Below are 20,907 nucleotides of genomic sequence, written 5' to 3'. Positions count from 1 at the left end.
AGAAATAGTTCCTCGGAAAAAATGTAAACTGTATGCACTGGCAGAATCAATGCAAAGACCTTGTTGGAAATACCAGCATTGTAAAATCCCTCCACTGTATTTGTATGTTGTAGTTTGTATCTTATGACTCTTAGTTTATTGCAGGACTGTTGCATTAGATTGCATTACACTGTCTTGTGTTTGTCCGGTGTATTAAAACAAGTGGGTGCGTGAGTGAACAGAATCAGAATCAGAATACCTTTATTGATGGGGCAATTTCTTTGCTACAGCAGCAAAAGGACAGTAGTACTTAAAAAAGCCTATAACAATAGAGAATAATAAACAAAATAATCAGAAAAGGTAAGAAATGTAATAGAGAGAATAAACTCCTATATACCGATGAACGTATTTAGTGTAATTAAAGTGCATACGGAAGCAATTAGACATGTGACTATAATAACTCTAAGGGATTTTGCACTGTGCTTTAATACATTATGTACAATATCATTTGACATGATGATAGTCAGTTCCAGTGCGGATCTTTTAACGTTCAGTGTGGACGAGAGGAATGATTCCAGCAGGACAGACGTGTTTCAGTTATCATATGGTCTGCACGTCCTTTAATCTGGACAAGACCATGTCCACAATCCTTCCTTTCAACAATTACAAACACATTCCAGTTGCCTCACCAACACAAAGCTTAAATCTGGGTTTATTTGCCATTACCACAGTTTTTCCCTTGTCCAGATTCTGGGGATAGATTCTCTTAAGTCTACCCCTTGCCTGTATTTTCTCAAACGCTCTCTGATATCTACTGAAATGTCAGTGTGTGTGTGTGTGTGTGTGTGTGTGTGCATCTGAAGCTGCCTCTGTTCTGTTACTTTTGACATGTGTATCACTTGGTGGTGTGTGCATGTCTGACCTCCCCGTGCGATAGGAGGCGGTGTAGTTCGGTGCGTCAGGTCGCTCGCTTCTTTTTCTCGCTCGGTTTTAATCAAACCACGGCTCGGATTATCTCCTGGAGCCGGAATCATTTATCAGAATTGAGAGAGGTTTTATGCCCTTTCCATTCAGCGGGTGTTGTGTTTGCGGAGCTGTTCTCGGTTGCGGCGCAAACTAGCTCACAGACGACGCCGACTGTCGAGAGTTCACATAGTCGTCTGGCCTGTTTTTTTTTTTTTTATACTGAGCAGCGTTTGTGTCCGACTGCGCTTCCGCCATGTTGAAGTGATTCAAGTTGTGAGTGACTGCTGGGACCGAAGTGACAAGCCCCAGAAACCGGACTAGATAGAGTTAGGGGGCTGTTACCGCGCCGGTGACGCAGGAAAAACACCCAGAAGCAGAGGAAAAGCGTAGGAATTAGATCTTTCTAGTAACAGGTTTGTGTCCTGCGAAACTGTCAGCGATATAGGCCACGTTTATGTAATATACGACGACACCATCGTTCAAGGCTGGACGTAGCCCGTGAATAGAGGGGGAAGTCATATCAAATTCCTGGTGAGTTGTTAGCTAACTAGCTCGGTCCGCTGGCTGATGATTGTTAGCTGGCTACTGCTAGTATTTGCGTCAGCTGGTGGTGGATGCAAGGTAACATTACTGCATTTGGGTTACTTGTGTGATCAACTTGCTGGTGCTTATTTCCCTGTTAGCTACTGCTTACTGCATCTTTGACAATGTCAACGCGATTAAACTGCAATTCATGGTCTTAACACAACGGGTAGTATGATTAGCGTACCCCGCTAGATTCACTGATGCCAAGCTAGCGCTAGCTACCAAATGGTCATCGGCACTGTCTACAGCCTGAGATGGGACATTTCCTTTAAACGGTTCATGTTTACAAGTTACTGAAATTTGGTTATCTTACATATACATTTATATTGTCTTTCATTAATATTAGCATTACCAAAGCCACATTGCTGTTAACATCTTGTATCACTCGGGCCTCCAAGATCTTATTTTCAGTTTGTTTTAGCTAAGTTATAACTTGGCGTTAGACGGTACAGGTCAGAACGCTCACTCACTAAATTTCAGGAAATAGACGACTCCCCTGTCACTAACATATTAACGTTATCTAAGATAGCTAGCTGGGTTAACTTATTCTAAACGCTGAAATAACTGCAAAATGACGTTTAGATTAATCTGTGAGCGTTCGCTTTATAGATGGGAAAACTGGTTATTTGTCGAGCCTTATCAGCAAGCCGCTTGTCAAAACTGAAACGTTAACGTTAGCTAAATGCACCCTCGGGTATTAAGCTAACAGCTAGCTAACATTTACTGTTTATCTAGATTGTCCCTCGTTAGCACGCTAGCACGACCGATGCTCATTGTAAATGGCGTTACAGGAACATGGTTGTAGAAACAATAAAGCCGCGGAGAGTGATGTTAGATCGATAATTATATTAGTTATTAATCAAACTATCGGTGTGCTTAAGCTCGTCCGTTATGTTGCAAAGGCTTTCTGTGCAATTTTAATGTCAGGCCCGACCGAATAATGAGGCCTGCATGTCTCAGCGCAATGGGCTTTGGACGACAAGGCCGTCACCGCTCTGCCGTCTGGGCGGATCGCCTTGCAAGCTAACCTAACGTTGGTTGCCGCAGCTAGCTAGCAGCAGGCGTTAACTAACTAAACCACCAGCTGTTAACGGTTGTTGACGGCGCTAGTTTGTAATCATAGTTACGTAATGTCACCGTGTGTTTTATGTGCATCTGGAAGTCTAATTTTGAACATATTCAAAGGTGCCTCACGTATTGTTCCATGACCGATTTCTCCGTCCATAAGATGTTTTTAATAACACTAACGTTAACGTTTCGACGCCGGTTCAGTCCAAAAGGCCGCAGTTGTACCAGCATAGCGTTTATATAGTGTCTGTTGTTACCGTGTATTTAAGTTTTTGGCTCTTGATAAAGCATAACAATTAGTTTTTTGTACGACATTAGAGTGATCTTCCACATTTCACCCATTTGTAAATAGTTTGATACTGAGCGATTGTATTGGTAGTAGTTTCAGATACATGATCTGACATTTTGTTCACAGCAAGCCAAAGACTATGGCCAGATGTTGCTTTCAATAATGACTGTAAAATAATGTGCTGTCTGCCATGACAGCTGCAACCCAAACTGCAGATGTCACTGGCCACCTGTAAAATAGATAAAAATCTAGTTTCACTACCCTAACAATAAGGAAGACAGTTGTCGAGTAGGTAAACAAAACATGTCTTAACTGCTTCACCAAATGAAAGAAACAGGAATGAAGAAAGACATGAATGGCTACTCACTAAAAAAATAAAATGAAATAAAAAAAATAGTATATAATAGTCACCAAAAGTCACATCAGTTGCTTTAGTGCAGCAGTGTTAGGTTGCTGTAAGGCACGTGTTTGCAAGACAGGCTGTTGGTTTTAGATTGACACTCCTCTCCAACAGGGTGGCAGTTATGGTTCATAACTATGTCCTACATTCTCGAAAGTTGGTCTTTGTTAGTCATAATTAATTTTTATATCAAACGTTATAGTTGAACTGTTGTTATTTCCAGCCATTTGTTGATCTGGTAATCTGTTGAGTTTTGTTGGCAGAAGACACAGTGGACATGGGCTTTTAGAAAGTGAAAGAAATTGAGATTGTAAGTAGTCATGGACTCCTGTCCTTTAGAGCTTGGTTTTACAGCAGGTCAGACTCTATATTGTGATTGTCACCTTAACTGAGGCTTTCAGCTGGTTAAATGACATAGAAGATGTCTTTGTTTTTCCTTGTGTTCTTCTAAACATTATCAAATTATGTTTCATTACCTTTATTCCCAACACCTCATTTACCATGGTCACAGGTCACAGGTCACAGGAATAGCTGTGGATAAGGGTTCTCATTTCAAGTCTATAAAATGCCAATAATGCTTTCCCGTGTCAAATTATAAGATACATTTAAAACAGAATTCACTCTGAACCAGCATATAGGCTAATCATACTGTTCATTTTAATGACCCAAATATTAAAAGGTGTGGTGTTGATGGCCTTGACAGAGATGCACATTGCAAATAGCAATTGGTATGTTGAAATGTGTTCTGGTGCATTAAAATAGCATTTGGCATGAATCAAAAAATAGCCCGTAATAAGACTTCAGCTTTACTTCTTCTGAATATCTGAATATGAAGGTATGTGTTCTTAAGTATTTGTACGAAATGTTACAGCAGGTCATTCATAGTCCCCTTTATTGTGGCCAACAATATCTATTTGAGCTTGTCGCTGCCATTGAAATATTTTTAACACATTATTTAAGTAAGCCCTCTTTTGGATGCTGAAAATTGGAAAGGTTAAGATAAAATTGAATGTGAATTGGACTGCACAAATAATTATCCAAATTACAAGAACTGCAATTATTTTGTAAAGGTAAACTATCATTGGGCAATCTTTTAATGGCATTTTGTAGCGCTGCAGAGATGCACTGGCCCTCACAGCCTTTTCTCCAGATGTGATAAAACATGTTTGTTTGGCAGAGACCAGAAGACACTCCACAAAACACTAGTTTTTCAATGACAATGAAAATTGTTATATAAAATTTAATCATCCATGATAATCATTAATTATATTTTTATCGCAATATCTATCAAAAATAATCACAGTTTTACTTTTTGGTGGTATAGTGCGGCACTAATGTGAATATTTATCCACAATGAAAGCTGTGGTTTGATGACACTAGCTTTAAAAAGGGTACATTTATCTTTAGCATTCGCCATGTAATAAATAAGCAGGCAATATGTATTTTATTGATTGTCATTCTTACATTTAAATGTATGGTGTCATACAAGCTAGGTCTGTAATAATTACATTGCACCAAGTTAAGTAAATTATGGAGATTAGAGTTTTTCAAAATCTATACCAGTATTGGAAATGTTGCTGATACTGCCAAAAATGCAGGTATTGATATGATACTGATACCATGTAATTTAGAAACAGGACCTTGCTACTTCAGTTAGTTCCGTTAGCTTTGATTAAGTTTAGACACTGGAAATCAATTATTCTGCGTTGCTTTGAAAGCCAACACAGGAAGTTGTGCTGTGCTGCTCCTGGCAACTACTGTTTTTAAAGCTGTGAAGAAAAAGTTAATTTCACGTGAGTCAGACAGAGCTAGCATCATGTCAGCTATTTGGCAATATTTCATGCTGGGCAACCCCACCAGTAAAAAGGCGACAAGTTCTGTATGCAGGGCTGTAATTTTTGGGGAATGGCACGAGTGTTACCAATTTTAACACCAGCAACCTTATAAAGCTTTTGAAGATGCATCACGCAAAAGAGTGCGACGAAGCTGCTCTCCCCAAACTTCATTAGACAGTGAGGGAACACATTTCATGTAGGCTGAAAGACATGCAGGCAATCCGCTTAACTGCTGACATTTGGACCTTGTCTTTGCTGAGTCTGCACACTGGGTGGACACAGTATCGCCACCATCATTTACCCATCAAAGTGCAGTTCTGCAAGTAAACGAGTTCCGTGAGTACGTTTAGTACGTTTTGACTAAGTTGCTGTTGCAGTACTGTTTTAAACTGTTCTGTTTCAAAAGTTAACTTTTCAACTTAAGTGCGCTTAACAGTTTTTAAAGAAATTGTTAGTCATTAGTAGTATATTTCTTTATTTGTTCTTGTTCAGTAAAAGACTGACAGTCAAATTGATAATAAAAGAATGTTGTATGGCAGTTATCCTCTGCAAGGTTTAAGCTGAACCAGTCCATACAAGTCTGTTTTTTTTGTTTTGTTTTGTTTTGTTTTTTTTAAGTAAGCACTGGTATGGGGTTGGTATTTGGAATCAGTTGATACCCAAAGCCCAGGTATCGGAATCAGAATCTGTGAGGAAAAAATATCAGAACGTCTCTAAATGATCAGGGAATGCCCTGACAACACCAAAAGAAGTCAGCCAGCCAAGAAATGCATTCAGTGAGACAATTATGCAGTTTCAAATAAACTGATCTTCAATACATTTATTTGTTTTTTTAATAAATCAACTAAATTTGTCAGTTATAATGTGTAGAGAGACAAACATCTGAAGCAAAAAAGAAAAAAGGGAATGATAAGATAACAAAGTTTCCCTGGCCCGAATCAAAATGGGAATTTTTATTAGTAATTCACAATACAGATATTTCAGCTGATACCTCTAACTAAACATTACTTGCTTTCATGGCTAATACCAATAAGGTAACCAATAATTTCACATTTTGTCAAGTTTCTTACCTGTAGTATACCTTAGGGTGAGAAAGGCTTAAATGTCTTGAGCGAAGATCGATGCTTTAATATAGTCGGCATTCTGCTAGTGTAGTGTTGCTTGGTGCATTTCTACATACTTGAGAGTGAATTCCAACTGTGCCCTTTGCTCCATGATAAATGGCATTGCAAGGTTTCTCACACAGAAATAAGCACTGGTCCTTCCTTTTTGTATTAACATCCTCCTCCCGCCTCAGACCTTTCTCACCTGGTTTGTAGTGCTGCATTTTAGTTTGCTTGGAATTTTGTGTGTGTGTGTGTGTGTGTGTGTGTGTGTGTGTGTGTGTGTGTGTGTGTGTGTGTATGTGAAAAGTAAACCAAACCCAAGGAAAAAAGTTCCTATTTTGTAGCCAGCTCATCAGCTGAATTACACCAGAGCAAATCATTACAGGTTTGCAAACACCCTTAGGCTACTTTACTGTAATGACAGTGGCTTGTTATCATTTTTTGTGTAACAAATCATTTGCTAAATGGACGTGACTGTTACAAAACAATCAGGCGATTTGTGCTTTTCACCTGCTAGTCAAGCAACTAAATTACAACTGATTAAGTAAAGTAGGAGTAATGCTGCACTTAAGATTTAATAAGACTAATGCAACAGTCGATGGGAAGAGAAGGAACAGATGCAAATGGATAGCCTGGTAGATATATGATAGGTGTTTGCTAGATGCCATTGTCACTTGCCACAACCAATACTAATAATGGTGAGTAAACATATTGGCTGATATACTCACATTGCAATGATTGCTCGAATGTAATTATTAAACCCTTGTGACAAATATAATCAATAGAGGCGGGGTATTTTAGATTTTAACAATACACTAAATTATTAAGTCAAAAACAGCAGTGGACTGACACACCAAACTTCATTGTAAAATTTTAATTTAAGTATCTTCGTGTGAATTATAATCTCAAAAAACAAAGTTTTTACTGATATCTGTAATCGACCCAAATTTTACAGACCAACTTCTGGGCTTAAACTTGTCTTGCAGTATTTATCGTAGTTGTGTGAGCACACTTTTTTCTTATGCAGTGAGGGAGTAGTACTAACATTACAGGGTTCACTTCCAAATACATTTGGATAGATAATATGGCCGAACTGCTGGCTTGTCTGAAACTATCTGATTGCTTGGGAATATCGCTCCATCAAACTTTTTTCATGTAGCAGCGTTGTTATGTTTGTAGATCTCAGGAGTTTACATGGGGGAGGCACAAAATTAATGGCCAAAACAACAAAAAGAAGATCCAGGTTGCAGTGACCAGAGTTGGTCAAGGCTACGAGAAAGTATGACAGTGTTCTTGGACTGTTCTGAAGTGTCTTGTTGTTATCATTCTGTTTTATTATCATGCTCAGGCTTCTCACATATTATACAGTAGTTCGAGTTTTTCACCTGATCAGTAGCAATCAGAAGTTCATAATATATATTGATAATAACTCAGTCAGTGTTATTTGGAAACGCCAGTCACAAAAACACTAAAATGAATGTCAAACTTTTGTATTCACTTTGCTGTCCATCATACCTGTCCTGTCCCATCAATACCCACCTCAGACTATGTTTGTGACTGCCCTTGCACGAATTTGAGTTGGATTCAGGCAGGTAGTAGTATCCTCTGGCTGCTTGTTCCTAGGATTGGCCAAAGTGCTTGAGGAAAATTTTTACCAGTCTTGCAGCTGCTGCAACAAAAGATTTAGTTGGACAGGAGGAGCAACATGTTTGGGACAGCATAATTATTGTCAGGTTAGATGGGCTGGTAGTGACACAGGTCACTGCAATTTCTCTGGATGGCAAATGAAAAGATTTTAAAAAATGTCTGTCGGTAATGTCTGTATAAATTATACAGATGCATGATGTATATCAGAACAATAAATTACCAATAACATGAATATATATATATAAAGAAATATATATTGGCTGTTTAGCAGTACATAATACGCCTCCATAATGTCATAGTAACAGTCCAAATTGTAAACTCTGATACCATGGAAGTTGGTTTAAAATTAACGATAAAACATGAAGAAGAGGAAGAAGGAATCATAATTGGCCATCTTTGCTCATACATTTGAGCCTTCCTTAGTCCTCTTTTTAGAGTTTTAAGTGGTTGTCTCGTTGGCATCAGCCATAAGAAGTAGCTAATTATCAGTTATTATTATAGAAAAAAAGATCTATATTGTGCATCCCTGCTAAAGTGACCAAAGCATGCAGGTGTGGGATACATCTAGAGAACTGTAAATGTAGAATAAGGCAGTTGTTCACTTTGTTTGGTGTAATTATGTTATAAAGAGCCTGTAACAGATCTTTTGGTACTGGACTCTAAATCTACTGGTACTACCATGTATATTCTAAATCAGTGATCTGCGTCAGACTGCATCAAAACCTGTCTGGAGCATCCTGATTAATAACACATATTGTTGGTGGCAGAACACAATGTTATTTAGGTGGCTTAGGATAATTTAGAGGTTAATTTCAGCAATACATGATTATAACCACCTAACTTATTTTGTGTGTGTGTATCACAAGTAACTTTTGACCTTTATCCCCTCTTCCCTGCTCCAGGTTATGCAATGGTCTCAGCAGCACAACCAGATCTCCAGGTGCTTGTGTCCCTCTCTCGTGTGTTCGGGCTCTCTTCCCTCTGCTCTACAGCTGAGGTGGCTGTGATTTCCCTTCTGGTCAGCACTCCCTAAGAGGCCAAGATTGCCAAGATCTGCCCCGTGGCGAGCATGACGGCCACCACGCGTGGCTCTCCGGTGGGGGGCAATGACAGTCAGGGCCAGGGCCAGGGCCAGGCACCTGATGCCCAGAGCCAGCCCCCACTGCCACAGAACCAGGTCAGTTTTAACTTTCCAGCTAATACTCATCACTGGGCCTTTCCTTACTGTCCTTCAACACACCTACCATATTTCTTCCTTTTATGTTGAATATGTCTGATGTTGTCTCCCTTTGGCTGGCGACTGCTTTCATCCAGTCACATCACATTATACTCGTTTTAAATGACTGTGCATAACACTTCCTTTCCAAAGGTAGACACATATTATTCAATTAACCTGTGTAGGAAGGGGAACCAGAATGTGTTTTGTTAGCTCTCTTTTTGTACATCCACACACTGCAGCACAGTTGTTTTTAACAGATATTGCTCCTACCTAACCTCACACAGATGCCAAAGTGGACGAGAAGGGAGGGGAGGAGGGAACGGAAAAGGGGGAGAAAGAGAGTGAAGGCGAGGCATCAATGAACAGAGCCTCCTGAGTGATGGATAAAGGATGTGTGTATGTGCAGGCCTGTGTTGGTTAGAGATGAGCCGTGGTGAGACGTGAGAGGCAAGCTGCCTATGTAGGTCAGCCAAGCAGAAGGAGCCTTCACCACACACCCGCACATTTCATATTTCTCAGTTGTGCATCTCTCCCGTTTATGTGTATCTCTCTTTTACTCTCTCACACACAGCTGCTCACACCACCATCATGCTCATACATACTCGTTAGATGAGGAAAGAAATAAAGAAGGGAATGGTGACACTGGAGCGGAGATGCACATTTATTGATGCACATTTGCTTCTTTTTTTTTCAAACACCCCCCCCCCAAAATGTGTTTGACAGCACCGTAACAGATACATGCTAACACAGTTATACCTCTAACACAAACACATCAGCCCCCAGTTTTTGTTTCCTCCAGGTAGATAAGGATGAAGAGGGCATATGTCTGTTTGCCAAATACTAAGAGTATAATGACTTGAATGGCTCTGTTTAAAGGCCTTTCATGAAAGACACCTGCTTCTTTATACATACATGTATTCACTTAGTGACCAGAACAGTAGAAACCCTATACCATACAGGAAGTGGGCCATGCTTTTCCATTGGTATATGTTTCTATAGAAACAGTATAACAAATTAAGTTAATGTTTTGCTTTGCTGGTCAATAAATTGTTTCATTCTGGATCTTGCATTTTATTGAAGGTTTGGTGTCAGTTGCATGAAGCCAGGCTTATTTCTCATCCTTTGTTTAAGTGTTCTGGGTACACCAATGATCAAAAACAAAATTCCACTTTGTGTCTATCAAAACACGGCAGTTGCATAGGCCTGTTCACAAATAGCCAGATGAACAAACAAATTAATTAGAAAGCAGCCTGCAGTTTCAGAAAATGATATGAAAGTGAGCTATCAGGCAGTTAGTCATGTCTCTTGATTTGAGTGGTCCCTAATGATGATAGTGAAACTGTACTTGAATTGCTGTTTGGTCATAGTGAAGATAAAACAAAACTGTTCAAGTCTCTTACATATTTTTTATTTTTTTAATGGCCAAGCCATATTTTGTCGTCCATATGCTTATTTACACAAAATCAAAACGAATCAATCAAAGTGTCTTGATGGTTGAGTGGGTTAATATACATGCCATGTCACCACAACAGCCCTTCTTAGTCACATATCACCACCCTCCCTCTCACCTGGTGTTATGTGTCTGTGTCAACGGTCTTCCGTTTTTTTTTTTGTTTTTTTTTTTATTCTCTGGTATTAATCAGTAGGAGTTGTTCAGTTGTTTTAACCAGTATCGATTACTACTACTATACATTTACATTACACTTTACTTGAGTATTTCCTTTTCTGCTAATTTATACATCCTCTCCACTACATTTATTTGATACCTTTAGTTACTAGTTACTTTGCAGATTCATATTATTGTAATGTTTGTAGGCCATTATTTGTGATGGGTTACTAATCAGATAGTGTTGTGGGCGGGACATTGTATTAGAGGATGTTGCATCAGAACCAAACTAGATCATGTTTAATGTAGTTAAAATGTAATGTAATCTGGCAGAAAAATCACTGATGCCAATGATTAACATTGGGCCGATAATCAACCAGGCCATTTATCAGACTATAACTAGTAGTGAGCATTGCATGTAATTGTTTCATTTAACATCACCCTAGACGTATAGTTTTATTTATGAATTATTACTTTTTTATTACTGATTAATGTTAGAAAAAGCAACCAACAATTAACTTTTTACATTACCTTCTTATTTATTACTCTACTTTGTGCAGGTGTTTCACTGAAATTACATTTATTACATTTATACATTCAATACTTACTATTAATACTGCATAAAGATTTTTTTTTAGGTATTTTGTTTTTGAGACCTTTCTGTTCTGTTTTGTTTATATGATGCAAGCAGTGATCAATGTGCATTTGATTCTCTGGTTTCTCTAGACATCATCTCCAAACTCATCTAATGAGAACTCTCCAGTGAGCCCACCAGATGAGCAGGGCCAGGGTGATGGCCCCCCACAGTTGGAAGAGGAGGAGCCCGCCTTCCCTCACACTGACCTAGCTAAGCTGGATGACATGATCAACAGGTACTTCCTCATTTGTTGACACAGGGGCTGCATCCAAATTGCACTGATTAACTTAAGTGAGTTTCATTTCGCATTTGCTTGAAAAGTTTTGCCCTGAGTCTCTATTTTCATTGTGTTTGTGAGGGGTGCACATTTTTGACTTGGGTAAAACATTTTTTCAAGACATTGTTGACTTTGTATGTGCACTTAAAAACTGGCTTCACATTCAATCTGAACACATCACAACAGTCACGCCACCACAGGGAAGGTGTTTAACAGCATGTGAAATTGAGCTCTGTGAGATGCAGGTAGACATCATATACAACATCCATGCTTTTTACACATTTATAGTGATTTTTCCGTTGATTTAATTTTTTTTCTCCTAGGCCTCGTTGGGTCGTTCCAGTTTTGCCAAAAGGAGAATTAGAAGTCCTCTTGGAAGCTGCTATAGACCTGAGTAAAAAAGGTAAGAATATATAGAATCTGGCAAGACTTTCTGAACAAAATATTCATGTAATGCTGATTATAGGTTAGATTATGATTTGTAGGTGTAAGGTGTATTTTACACATCAAAAGATCTGTTGTTTAAAATGTATTAAAACAGGGAAAAGCAACACATCTTGACATTTTAGAAACTGGAACCAACAAATGTTTACTCTTTTTGCTTGGAAAACTGAATTAGAATGAATTATTAGAAATAGTTACTGAAAACGGTTGGTAATATATTTGATATATTGATATATGATTGATATATTTGGCTCAACCAACAGACCAAGATATTGTCCATTTTTAATGAAATCAAACAACAGTTTAATGGACTGAATATTTCATCACTAAAATCAAGCCTTATTCCACCTGATTGTCCACTGTTCACTGAACCAAATATATAGACCTTCATTTTTCGTCAATCTGCATAAATGATGTTACTTTATGAGTCTCAGTATTTTGTCAACAAATGATCCTCCTCAGATCAGTGTCTGAATTGTAGTGCACACTACATATTACATTCAGACTGCTGGAAAAATACTCAAAACATTAAGTGCGTTGATGCAGTTATCAAAAGTATCATGTTTGTTTTGTACTTCACATATGAAATGTCATAATGAGATGAAGGTCAAAGACCAGATATTAATTTGATTCATCCAATTTTAAAACCATAGTAGACATTCCTCTACCCAGGCCATTTGAAAACGGAAACCTTTACAAATTGTTTCATAATCTTGTTTAATTCTTTACACATTTTATATGAACGGTCTGATATCTTATGAGGGACATATTTCCTTGCAGGATTGGATGTGAAGTGTGAGGCATGTCAGAGGTTTTTCCGAGATGGTCTGACCATCTCCTTCACAAAGATCCTGACAGACGAGGCAGTCAGTGGCTGGAAGTTTGAAATCCATGTGAGTCCTCATTGCTTCTTTGTATTCTGGTGCTTGAAAAAATTGAAGCCAAGGAATCTATGTAAATAGATTATCTTAAACATATAAAAGTGTCATATAAGCAGTAAGACTTCCCTGAAAAATGAGAACCCTCTTTTGAATTTGACTCCACTTTCAGTTCCTATAAAATTACTATGTACTGGTTTAGTGGAGGGGATCAAAGGTGTTCTGAAAGGTTGACAAAATCTATATCATTATCAGTTAGCATGACTAGGCACAGCCATCTTGGCTTTATTTGTTCTCTGGCATCTTTGCCCTTATCTCTTTGGATGTATGCATTGTTAAGATGGGGTCTTGCCTGTAAATTGAGTTTCCTGTTTGTTTTACTTAGGGCTGAGGCAACGCCAGCAGTGATCAATGATCTTTTTGTAAGAAGTAGCTGAGGCTGGCTGTTGTGTTGTATTAGCGAGATTGATCCCTTGAACCTTTTCATGGTAAATGGAGTGAGACAAGCAAGGATGTAAAGGAGCAAAACATCTTGGTTTCCTTTACTCTGAAAATTGTGTATGTTTAAGAAATATGTCTCTGGCAGCTGCCTGCTGGTATTTCCAGGTACCTAATGTAAACCTATCAATGAGGTATAGGTTATTGGTGGAGTTCCAAGTCAAAATGGTCATTGTTACTAAACCAGAAGTAGATTGCAGTATTCCAGAGAGGGGATTTTTCAGATGACCTTGAAATCATCACATACTTATGCTTTCTTTCGCTGTCTCTCATAATAACAAAGTTAATATGCAACTGTTTTTTTTGACACACAAACCTTATTTTTATAGAGGTGCATCATCAATAACACACACCGGTTGGTGGAGCTGTGTGTGGCCAAGCTCTCTCAGGACTGGTTCCCTCTACTGGAGCTGCTGGCCATGGCCACCAACCCTCACTGCAAGTTCCACATCTACAACGGCACACGGCCCTCTGAGACTGTCCCCGCTGGAGCACAGCTGGCCGACGATGAGCTCTTCGCCAGACCACCAGACCCACGCTCTCCTAAGGTGAGTTGGCACTGCACCAGCTGACCAGGCATAAAAATTGTATCATTGGTCACTTCAACTAGTCTTGTGGTCAATCAAAATCACATTTTTCTATTTTTGTTTAAACAGAAACTTTTTGAATTACATTCTGTGATTAAACAAATTGTTCTTTTTCCACTTTCTGTAGTCTAGATTTTGCATGATGATAATACATTATTTATTCATCATACAGTTTCAGGCTGTAGAAAAATCTAAATTATCTTCCTTCAGGAACAGTCATTTTGGAAACTTGCTGTTTTCTTCCTCCAGAGGACTGTTGGCCCGTCTTTGTATCCTAGACAGAATCCATAGAGTCACAATTTAGTCTTACCCTTAGGGCCCTTGTGAAACAAAGAGAATCCCTCTCTGGAAAAGGCTGATAATGAAATGTGGAACTCACAGTCCATAAGAACCTTAGCGCCTCTGTCAGAAAGCAGATTTTATAAAAGAAGGTGGATACACCAGAGAATTGGAATTTTACAGTGAAAGATGTGATGAATACAGCGTGGGCAGGGGTCAGTTTGAACAGCACTGCAGCACTGATCGCCTGTCTGCCTTAGTTGGCAGTGGCCCAGGATTACTTATGGTCCCACAGTCCAGTGATTAAACCAGATTTGCTGTCATTTGTTTTTTTAGGGTTAAAATTTAATCAGACATTTATAAATATTAAACTGCAATGCAAACTTTATATTTGCTTATAGTTGGATAGACCAGATAGGTCAGGTAGACTAGCTATAATTCCACCTTGAAATCTGATTAAACGTTCTTTCAACATGTTTTGTCTTTTTCTATGTATTCTCAGGGCTGGTTGGTGGACTTAATAAACAAATTTGGCACGTTAAACGGGTTTCAAATGTTGCACGATCGCTTCATGAGCGGCCAAGCACTGAACGTCCAGATCATCGCTGCACTTATCAAGTAAGGCTGTTCTGCAAATGCATAATCACTGTCAATGGGTTTCATTAACATTTTACGGACTAGAAAAGTGCTCTCTGTATAATGCTGAAGTTTGTGTGAGCTGACTGTTGTTTTCTTTAAATTGCAGGCCTTTTGGCCAGTGTTACGAGTTCCTCACATTGCACACGGTAAAGAAGTACTTCCTTCCAGTCATCGAGATGGTTCCCCAGTTTCTAGAGAATCTAACTGATGAGGAGCTGAAGAAAGAGGCCAAGAATGAAGCCAAAAACGACGCACTGTCCATGATAATCAAGTCTCTGAAGAATCTGGCTTCTCGTGTACCAGGGCAGGAGGAGACCGTGAAGAATTTAGAGATTTTTAGGTTAAAAATGATTCTTAGGTGAGTACCACAAAATGATTTCTGATTGCCAGTTCCTGAAATCTTTCAATTGATTTAAGGCAATTTGAGTGCAATTATCACTTTACACATTTAATATCAATTTATATTAATTAAATAAACTCAATTTTCTTCACCAGGTTATTGCAAATTTCTTCTTTTAATGGCAAAATGAATGCACTAAATGAAGTGAACAAGGTGATCTCCAGTGTGTCTTATTACACTCATCGACATAACCCTGAAGAGGAGGAATGGCTGACAGCGGAGCGCATGGCGGTGAGTTCAACTCGGCATTTGACATTTGCACTTTGAGTCTTCGTTTTCTCTGTATCTGAAATCCACTTCTCCCTCTGTGTCTTTTGTCCAACCCCAGGAGTGGATCCAGCAGAACCACATCCTGTCCATTGTGCTGAGGGACAGTTTGCACCAGCCGCAGTATGTAGAGAAACTGGAGAAGATCCTTCGCTTTGTTATCAAAGAGAAAGCGCTTACAATGCAGGATCTGGACAACATCTGGGCGGCACAGGTATGCAGCAACTAATATTGTTTTTTTGGACAAATGCACAAAACAAGTTAACAGAGCCAAATAATTCAATCTAAGCTCATCTGATAGGATACAATGCAAGGAAGCCAGTAAATCCTACATTACAGAAATTATGTAAATTGTTACTTTTGTCTGACTATGGTGGAGGGCTCGGTATTGGCAAGGAGTAAGCTGCCATAACAGTTAAAGTTCACTCTTGCACTTCAACTTGACACACTAAAACAGCAGATGCACTGAAGTTGAAAAGAAATAGGAAAAATAAAGTTCATCAAGTGTTCTTTTGTGACACTGAACTTGTAGATGTAGATGCCATCATATTGTCGCTGTAGTGTTAAACGTTTGCCTGAAGCTAGTGTTTTCAACCTCGCTATAGGGGTGCAGTTAAAGAACATGGCACATATCGTGGTACTGAATTAAATTTAGTTTTGTGTGATCAGTTTCAGTTAATCCTGTAACAAAAAGCAAGCTGCAGTTGTTCATGCCACACAAAAAGTATTAGTCCCTGCTGTTAATTGCCAGTTGTCTGCATTGCAGCTGCAGCACATCCCTGACACTGCTGAGATGTCAGGCTCTGGTTGACATTCCAAGTGTTTTGTTAACCCAACAGTTTGGTTGTTGTCTCTGTATATCTGCAGGCTGGTAAGCATGAGGCCATTGTGAAGAATGTCCATGACCTCCTAGCCAAGCTGGCGTGGGACTTCTCACCCGAGCAGCTTGATCACCTTTTTGACTGTTTCAAGGTGAGAAAGAGTTGTATTAATCACTCAGTCAATTGTTTATAAATGGTTTTTGTACACAGTATGCTTTATTTGTTCATTTGGTTCTGACCTAATCACACTACAGATGCATAGATCAGTGTCAGCAATAAACCGTTTTATGCAACATCTTAACATCTGCACTTGGTTGCTTTTCTTTTGCAGGCAAGCTGGACCAATGCCAGCAAGAAACAGCGTGAAAAACTGCTGGAGCTTATCCGGCGCTTGGCTGAGGATGATAAGGATGGCGTGATGGCCCACAAGGTCCTTAACTTGCTGTGGAACCTGGCACACAGTGATGATGTGCCTGTAGACATCATGGATCAGGCTCTTAGTGCTCACATCAAGATATTGGATTACAGTTGCTCCCAGGTACATATTGGGGGATTGATGGGGAATCTGTTTAAAGGTGAATAACATGCACAATAACTGATGGACTTGCTCATTCAATTTCACATACTGAGAATGTTAAATATTTACTCACAGGACAGAGACACGCAGAAGATTCAATGGATAGATCGCTTCATAGAGGAGCTACGAACCAATGACAAATGGGTGATCCCAGCCCTGAAGCAAATCAGGGAGATCTGTAGCCTCTTTGGAGAAGCCCCTCAAAACCTTAGGTAAGTTCATGGTAAAATCAGTTTTATATAACAGGAAGATTAACGATATGAAATGTGTGTTTTTAAGTATTTTATTCAGAATTGTTCGTGTTTATTTCGCACAGAAGGCATGAACAGCCAACATTTTTGACCAGCTGACCTTTCTGGCATTTTAAGCTGATGCTTGTCAACTTGAATGCTTAGTGCCCACAAGAATAAACAGCTTAGCAGTTTAGCATTTTATCATTGCAAGATAACATCAGAATTGTACTGTGTAAAGTCATCCAGGTGCACTAATAAACCATCAGTGCTAATCGGCAGGACTGAGCAATACACCCAAATTTTTAAACTGATGTGAAATATTGCTGTCTAAACCAATTAGTCTTAATAATTCTGATATGTGACTTCTGTTGTGAAAAAATTAAAATGAACTGTTTGTGATACTTTCATAATTTGTTAAATCATAGGCCTTTTTTGATGCAGACATTTTGACTCATGGTAGAAATAGCAGTTGTCAGGATCTGTAGTTAAACAAACAACTCAATCGGGTATCACGAAGCTAACAAAGCTGGCTATTAATATAATGTTACCATGGTAAATTTGTGAAATTATTCTAAGACTGATTTAAAGTGATATTGTTTAGCATTAATCATAAATTATTTTTGATTTTAAATTTCTAGTCAATATAGAAAATATGTAGTATACATGCCTGTTGTTTTTTCAGAAAGAAAATGCCAATTAACATACAAACGAACTTAGTGGGGTAAGTTGAGAGCTAATTCCAGGGTTCTACCTATTTCTGTGTTACGTCAAGTCTAACTTTCTCTTTGACATGTTTATGATATATACTATATAAAATGTCATTCTCTGTCATGGATCTGCTTAAGCAATTCTTTCTTGGGTTTCATCTCAAATGACACATTCTTCATCCTGTTCAAAGCCCTGCACGTGTAGTACAGTCAAGAAAGATATCAGATACTTGTAGTCTGACCAGTGGCTAAGCAATTAGCTCTACATTTTTGGTTTTGAACAGCGTTGAATTATTTTATCTCCTCTGCTCTTGCTGTTGGAAACCCTGGCAACCCATCTATGCCTATCCATCACATTTGTCATAACACTTGACCTTCAGTTTAAGAAATTGGAAAATCAGGCTACAAGAGAAACACAGATTAGCTGGACTGAAAACTGTTAAAATGTAAAGTGTGCTCTAATTAATACTGAGTGATTGATAATGATAATCCTTGCTCATTGTCATTATGCTTGTGTTAAATGGTTAGCTTCATGTCTTTCAATTTCATTATTAATATCATTTGAAAATTGCTTGAGATGCAATAGTTTGTTTATATTGAATGTCTTTTTTACGGTGGATGAAGTTAAGGTGTGGTTACTCAAAGCAAGCCAAGTCCAGAACTTTTTTGGGGCATGGTTACTATGATCACTGAAAAGCAGACACTTTACGGTAAACTCTGATATGCGTAATTTCTGTAGAAGCACGTGTTGGGAGTTTCTGTGCAGTTTGTCAGTACTGAACACAAGCCAGAGTGTACCATAAATTACCAAATAATAGCCGGGGCGTTTATTTGTTTCAATCACTTAACAGATCAGGCCTTTAGTTGGGACCAGGTGGCAATTTGGGACAGGCGTTTGATTCCTGATTGTTTCAATCATCCGGGATGAAAATGTCACAAACTTCGCCAGCTTCTCTGTGAATTCTCTGGCATACTTCTGGGCAATAGTTGTATGTAAGTGAAGTTGTTGCGGCAGAGGAAACAATTTAGCCAACCAGCACTCGGGGCAAACTCCTCATCTCTGCTGTCACTCACAGTGGCGTACATTTGTTTCACCGTCGCCCTGATCATTTTGCGGGACGCTCTCTCGGGGCGTTCCCGTTTGCAGAGCCGTGGCGATCATCAATGTGATATTGACTGACAGAAAGCAAGCATAATACGTGAAAAAGGCGAAGAAGAAAAACGTGCAGTGTCAGCAGTCACGACCTCTTCCTTGATTTAAAAAAAAAAAAAAAAAAAAGAAAGAAAGAAAAAAGTTAGACCTGGCATTTATTTGGAACTGGCAGTCATTTATCAAAATATACACCTGCACCAGGCCTTTAAAGGGGACGCTGCGGTTAATTGAAACCCAGCTATTATTTGGTAATTTATGGTATCTACATAATAGTACATCAGTCTAGATAGTTACACAACTGAATGAAAGGTCCTTTGAGATGGAGCCCCATTCTTCTTGATGCCAGCTCTTTTCAGCGCAAATCACTCGGTGCAAAATATCAGGGACATTTCATGCCTTGTACCCACTCTTCAAATATATTCTCATATTGTTTTCATGCATTTTAAATGCTTATGGATAATTAACTTGAAAAATGTAATAACACTGTAATAACACTGGAATGTGGTCAGTGTAATGTAGCCACTAATAATAAGTCAACTAAAGTCATAATTTATCTGCAGAATTTTAATAAATCGGACCCACTTTTTTTCTTCCAATCTGCACTGATTTAGGTACATTGCAGATTCCCATGTGGCTCTTCTTTGTTTGGTGGCTGTCAAAAGTTAATCATGGATTGCAGGTTAATTTGGATTTTGAGTTTAGCCGTTTGTATAGAAAACAAGGCAGGAAATGGCCTTTTTTTATGATATGACCTCTTCTGCTGGTTATTCTCCGAAACACATGTGCACACACACACACACACACACACACACACACACACCCCAGTACACAAATACACCAAAAGCTGCTTTCTATGTGTCCCTGATAGACACAAATGAGCCAAATCAGCCATGCTTTGTTTTCCCAATTTGGAAAATGTGTTACTAAATGTACAGTAAGTAATGTCTGCTTAATTTTCACTTTTTTGTCTTTCTTGCTTCCTCACTGAATTTTTGTCTTTGTCCCTCTTACAACCTCCACTTCTCCTGCTATTCTCTCTTTAGTCAAACCCAGAGAAGTCCTCATGTGTTTTACCGCCACGACCTGATCAACCAGCTGCAGCATAACCATGCACTGGTCACCCTGGTGGCTGAGAACCTCTCGGCCTACATGGAGACCATGAGGCAGTTCTCTAAAGGTACACTGTTGAAGACAGAAATGGAACCTGGGTTATTCAGACATTTAATTTTTATAGGTACAGCAAAAGGCTCAGAGATGTGCACTGTCTGTAGTCTTACTATATGTTCTTTTACAGAAGAACAAGCTGAGTTTGACCCACAGACAGTCAGGCCGGGAAGCCGCTACAGCCATGTCCAGGAAGTACAGGAGCGGCTAAACTTCCTGAGGTACAACAGACCATAATCATCCCACACTCAAATACATGAATTTGAACCAAAGGAGTAATGATTTCTGTCAGGTCAGTCTGGGGGGCTTGTTGGTGAGGAAAAGGGTGTACAAGTTTAGCTGTATGTCCAGAGTGATGTGAGCATACAGTCATAAATGTGCACAAACATATTAGATAGATGATTCTAAGTATCCAGGATTAATTATAGAGACAAACGACCAAATGCATGAACTCCTCTGTGTTGATGCCTGGTGGAGATGGAGCTAACAGTGGTTTTAGGGAAGTACAGCTCAAACCTGTGTCTAAAACAAGGAATGGAAGAAAGAGAAATCTAAATATTTTGCCTGTTATACACAATGTGCAGTTCAGTTCAGAGCTAATATGTCACACTCTAATACAACCCAAGTCTAAGACTCTGTATTGTGT

At 38.9% G+C, this 20,907-nt stretch overlaps 1 protein-coding gene across 6 annotated transcripts in view; it reads left to right on the top strand.

Annotated features, from left to right (window-relative positions):
- Positions 1-916: 916 nt before the first annotated feature.
- The window catches only part of usp9 (ubiquitin specific peptidase 9), a 41,349-nt gene continuing 21,358 nt past the window's right edge, over positions 917-20,907 (top strand). For 2 of the 6 annotated variants that reach the window (XM_037108952.1, XM_037108951.1), the window contains exons 1-16: positions 918-1,476; positions 8,778-9,052; positions 11,427-11,572; positions 11,938-12,017; positions 12,839-12,951; positions 13,764-13,982; positions 14,803-14,918; positions 15,046-15,297; positions 15,435-15,570; positions 15,668-15,820; positions 16,474-16,578; positions 16,759-16,965; positions 17,080-17,216; positions 17,920-17,958; positions 20,141-20,274; positions 20,392-20,482. In XM_037108952.1, coding sequence (XP_036964847.1) covers positions 8,945-9,052; positions 11,427-11,572; positions 11,938-12,017; positions 12,839-12,951; positions 13,764-13,982; positions 14,803-14,918; positions 15,046-15,297; positions 15,435-15,570; positions 15,668-15,820; positions 16,474-16,578; positions 16,759-16,965; positions 17,080-17,216; positions 17,920-17,958; positions 20,141-20,274; positions 20,392-20,482 — 2,036 coding nt within the window. In that variant the 5' untranslated portion in view covers positions 918-1,476; positions 8,778-8,944. Of the gene's footprint in view, positions 1,567-8,777; positions 9,053-11,426; positions 11,573-11,937; positions 12,018-12,838; positions 12,952-13,763; positions 13,983-14,802; positions 14,919-15,045; positions 15,298-15,434; positions 15,571-15,667; positions 15,821-16,473; positions 16,579-16,758; positions 16,966-17,079; positions 17,217-17,919; positions 17,959-20,140; positions 20,275-20,391; positions 20,483-20,907 lie in introns of all 6 variants that reach the window. The other 4 variants (XM_037108950.1, XM_037108949.1, XM_037108953.1 and 1 more) reach the window with 4 other exon arrangements.

The sequence above is a fragment of the Acanthopagrus latus genome, chromosome 9, assembly GCF_904848185.1.
Source record: "Acanthopagrus latus isolate v.2019 chromosome 9, fAcaLat1.1, whole genome shotgun sequence".
Lineage (NCBI taxonomy): Eukaryota > Metazoa > Chordata > Actinopteri > Spariformes > Sparidae > Acanthopagrus > Acanthopagrus latus.
This window is presented reverse-complemented; position numbering and strand designations above follow the sequence as displayed.